This window comes from Grammomys surdaster, unplaced genomic scaffold (assembly GCF_004785775.1).
Source record: "Grammomys surdaster isolate TR1022 unplaced genomic scaffold, NIH_TR_1.0 264, whole genome shotgun sequence".
NCBI classification, from domain to species: Eukaryota; Metazoa; Chordata; class Mammalia; order Rodentia; family Muridae; genus Grammomys; species Grammomys surdaster.
The window spans coordinates 1,868,034-1,872,006 of record NW_021604705.1 but is presented as its reverse complement, the minus strand read 5'-3'; the positions used below and the strand labels follow the sequence as shown (position 1 = coordinate 1,872,006).

The 3,973-nt window shown below is 43.8% G+C and overlaps 1 protein-coding gene across 1 annotated transcript; it reads right to left on the bottom strand.

The window, feature by feature from the left end:
• Nucleotides 1–1,622: 1,622 nt before the first annotated feature.
• Nucleotides 1,623–3,157, bottom strand: LOC114628111 (tubulin alpha-1B chain-like). The gene has a single exon (XM_028776073.1). The coding sequence runs from the start codon at nt 3,126–3,128 to the stop codon at nt 1,773–1,775; it is 1,356 nt and encodes a 451-aa protein (XP_028631906.1). The 5' UTR covers nt 3,129–3,157; the 3' UTR covers nt 1,623–1,772.
• Between the last annotated feature and the right edge of the window lie 816 nt (nt 3,158–3,973).

The following is a 3,973-nucleotide window of genomic DNA, read 5'->3' as shown; positions in this document are numbered from 1 at the left end:
CACCTATTTCTGAATGGATTAACACTATCGAGGATATTGAATCCAATCCTCATAATTAAGTTGTGGTTGGACAAACAATTACAAGAGATATGAAAGCTCAAAATGTCCAGTGCTGTGGCTGTGAAAGATCAGGTCATTTCCTAAAGTGCTATCGGCAAACAATTTCTAAGAATAAATTATTCTCTAATGATAATACAGGAAGGAAGTTTCTTGGGATATGTAAAAGATGTGAAAGGAACAGCCAAAGGGCTTATGAATGTAGATCTTTCAGAGATATTTAAGAAAATTCCTTACTGTCAGATAACTGACTAAGGGTCTGTTATGGTTTGTATATGCTCTGCCCAGGGAGTGGCACTATTAGAAGGTGTAGCCCTGTTGGAGTAGATGTGTCACTGTGAGTGTGGGCTTTAAGACCCTCATTCTAGCTGATCAGAAGAGAGTATTCTGCTAGCAGCCTTTAGATGAAGATGTAGAACTCTTAGCTCCTCCTGCACTGTGTCTACCTGGATGGAGTCATGCTCCTGCCTTGATGATACTGGACTAAATTTCTGAATCTTTAAGCCAGCCCCAACTAAATGTTTTTATAAAAGTTGCCTTGGTCATGGTGTCTGTTCAAAGCAATAAAACCCTAACTAAGACAGGGGCTATATTCAGGCCCTGACCAAAACCAGCAAAAGCTATTCGTTTCTAGTCAGCCAAGAAAAAACTGTTCTAGAAAGCAACTAGAAAAACTAAAGCCTGTAGAACAAACAGCAACAGTGCTGCTCAAAACTTAACTGAACTATTTAACAGAGATAGAGCAGCTCCTATAGATACAATGAGAGATTCTGAAGATAACAGAAAACAGATATTTTGGCAAGCTGCTACAGATGATAAGAGATCAAAATTAAAATTACAATTAGATGAAACTGAGATTGAAGTTCTAGCGAATACAGAAGCAGATGTAACAACTTTACAATATTCTCTGCATTCACCTTGGCCAAGTCAAAAGGTATCTACATAGTTCCTAGGAATTGGGACATTGTCTCGGGTTAAGCAAAGTCTAAAAAGGGTTGAATGTATAGGGTCAGAAGGTCCGATAGGAAGATTAACTACATATGTTGCAGATATAGCCATGAATGTATGGGGAAGAGATCTATTGCAAAAGTAAGAAGCACAGATTAACATTCCCCCAACTTCAGGGACAAGCTGTAAAATAGGACCCATGCTAAAAATACTGAAAAGTGGTATTAAGGACAGTTATAGACTGTCCAACTTGTCCACAAGCAGGACACAACAGAGATTAGCTCTTATAAGGAGGGTCACTGTGGATAGAATACCAACTGTCCTGGCATTGAAATGGCTAACTGACAAGCTCGTTTGAGTAGACTTCTGGCCCTGAAATAAGAACAAGTTACAGGCACTAGAACAGCTGATCTAAGACCAGCTGGAGGCTCAACATATAGAGAATCCCTTTGGAGTCTCCTACATTTGTCATTAAAAAGAAACATGGAAAGTGGAGGATGCAGACAGATCTGAGCACAGTTAGTAAAGTAATTCAGCCTGTTCCTTATAACACAGAATCCCTTCAACTTCTTTGTTATCTAAGACATGGTCTATTATAGTGATTAATTTTTTTTCTTAAAGCTTTTACTTTGAGACATCATGGAAAACTGAAAGGTACACACATGGAGAAGACATGATCACAGAATGGAAACAGCACAGAAGCATCAGTGCCTGCGGCTAATGCTAGAGCTGGAGTTTGACATGATACGGGGGCTGGAGGAATGGACTTAGTATTCCTCTCCTTCTTCCTCACCCTCACCTTCCACAGAATCCACACCAACCTCCTCATAATCCTTCTCCAGGGCAGCCATGTCCTCACGGGCCTCAGAGAACTCTCCCTCCTCCATGCCCTCACCCACATACCAGCGCACAAAGGCACACTTGGCATACATCAGATCAAACTTGTGATCTAGGCGGGCCCAGGTCTCACCAATGGCTGTGGTGTTGCTCAGCATGCACACAGCTCTCTGGACCTTGGCCAGGTCACCACCAGGTACCACAGTGGGAGGCTGGTAATTAATGCCAACCTTGAAGCCAGTGGGACACCAGTCTACAAACTGGATGCTGCGCTTGGTTTTGATGGTGGCAATGGCAGCATTGACATCTTTGGGGACCACATCACCTCGGTACAGCAGGCAGCAAGCCATGTATTTACCATGGCGAGGGTCACATTTCTCCATCTGGTTGGCTGGCTCAAAGCAGGCATTGGTGATCTCTGCTACAGAGAGCTGCTCATGGTAGGCTTTCTCAGCAGAGATGACAGGGGCATAGGTGGCCAGAGGGAAGTGGATGCGAGGGTAGGGTACCAGGTTGGTCTGGAATTCTGTCAGATCAACATTCAGGGCCCCATCAAATCTGAGGGAAGCAGTGATGGAAGAGACAATCTGACTAATAAGGCGGTTAAGGTTAGTGTAGGTTGGGTGCTCAATGTTGAGGTTTCTACGACAGATGTCATAGATGGCTTCATTGTCTACCATGAAGGCACAATCAGAGTGCTCCAGGGTGGTGTGGGTGGTGAGGATGGAATTGTAGGGCTCAACCACAGCAGTGGAAACCTGGGGGGCTGGGTAGATGGAGAACTCCAGCTTGGACTTTTTTCCGTAGTCAACAGAGAGCCACTCCATCAGCAGGGAGGTGAACCCAGAGCCAGTGCCCCCGCCAAAGCTGTGAAAAACCAAGAAGCCCTGGAGACCCTTGCACTGGTCAGCCAGCTTGCGAATCCTGTCCAAGACAAGGTCAATGATCTCCTTGCCAATGGTGTAGTGGCCACGGGCATAGTTATTGGCAGCATCCTCCTTGCCTGTGATAAGCTGCTCAGGGTGGAAGAGCTGGCGGTAGGTGCCAGTGCGAACTTCATCGATAACTGTGGGTTCCAGGTCTACAAACACTGCCCGGGGCACATGCTTGCCAGCCCCTGTCTCACTGAAGAAGGTGTTGAAGGAGTCATCTCCTCCCCCAATGGTCTTGTCACTTGGCATCTGGCTATCGGGCTGGGTGCCATGTTCCAGGCAGTAGAGCTCCCAGCAGGCATTGCCGATCTGGACACCAGCCTGGCCAACGTGGATGGAGATGCACTCACGCATGATTGCTACGGATTAGAAGGCGAGGGTGACAGAAGCAGATACCGGGTCCCGGTTACCGTTCCGACAACTAAGAGTCGAGGTAAGTAACGCAATGAGTATAGTGATTAATTTAAAAGAGTGCCTTTTCTCAATACTCCATTGAAAACCAAGATATAGTAAGATTTTCTTTCACTGTGCCCACATTTGGCAATGAAAGGCAACTAAGAGATATCAGTGGAGGGTCTTGACACAAGAAATGCTAAATAGTCCCACCTTGTATCAATATTTTGTGCGACCACCATTAGAAGTAATTTGTAAACAACTTCCTCAGTCTAGATTTTATCATTATATGAATGACATATTTTGTAACCAGTCAATATTTTCTATGTCCACCGCAGTTCCTGAATAATGATACGGAGACTTAGTTACGTATTTATGCCTAGGTCTTATGCTAGGCTTGTTCCCAAATAGCTTATAACTTATTATCTCGTGTATACTATTCTATGTTCTGCCATCTGACTGGTTTACCTCTCCTCAGTTTTATATGTCCAACTTCCTCCAACTCTCAGTGCCAAATCTCCTCATAGCTGACTCTTTCCCAGAGTTCCTGTCTCTTCCCTGAACTCCTTACCTTCGACTTCTTGGCTTTGCTATAAGTCATCACTTTTTATTTTAATCCAGAGATACATCTTCACACAGTGCATATAAACAATACCCTTAAAATATTGCTGGCTGATTCAGATGCAAATTTCTTAGGAAAAAAATTGACAAAGTGAATTTTGCCTGGCTGGGGATTAGAAATTGTTTCTGAAAAAAAAATACAGATTCTATTAATTATCTAGACTATAAGATAGGACTACAAAAAT

What these genes read in the sequence shown, in the direction of transcription:
- LOC114628111 (XM_028776073.1), bottom strand. Translation starts at nt 3,128, where the DNA reads ATGCGTGAGTGCATCTCCATCCACGTTGGCCAGGCTGGTGTCCAGATC.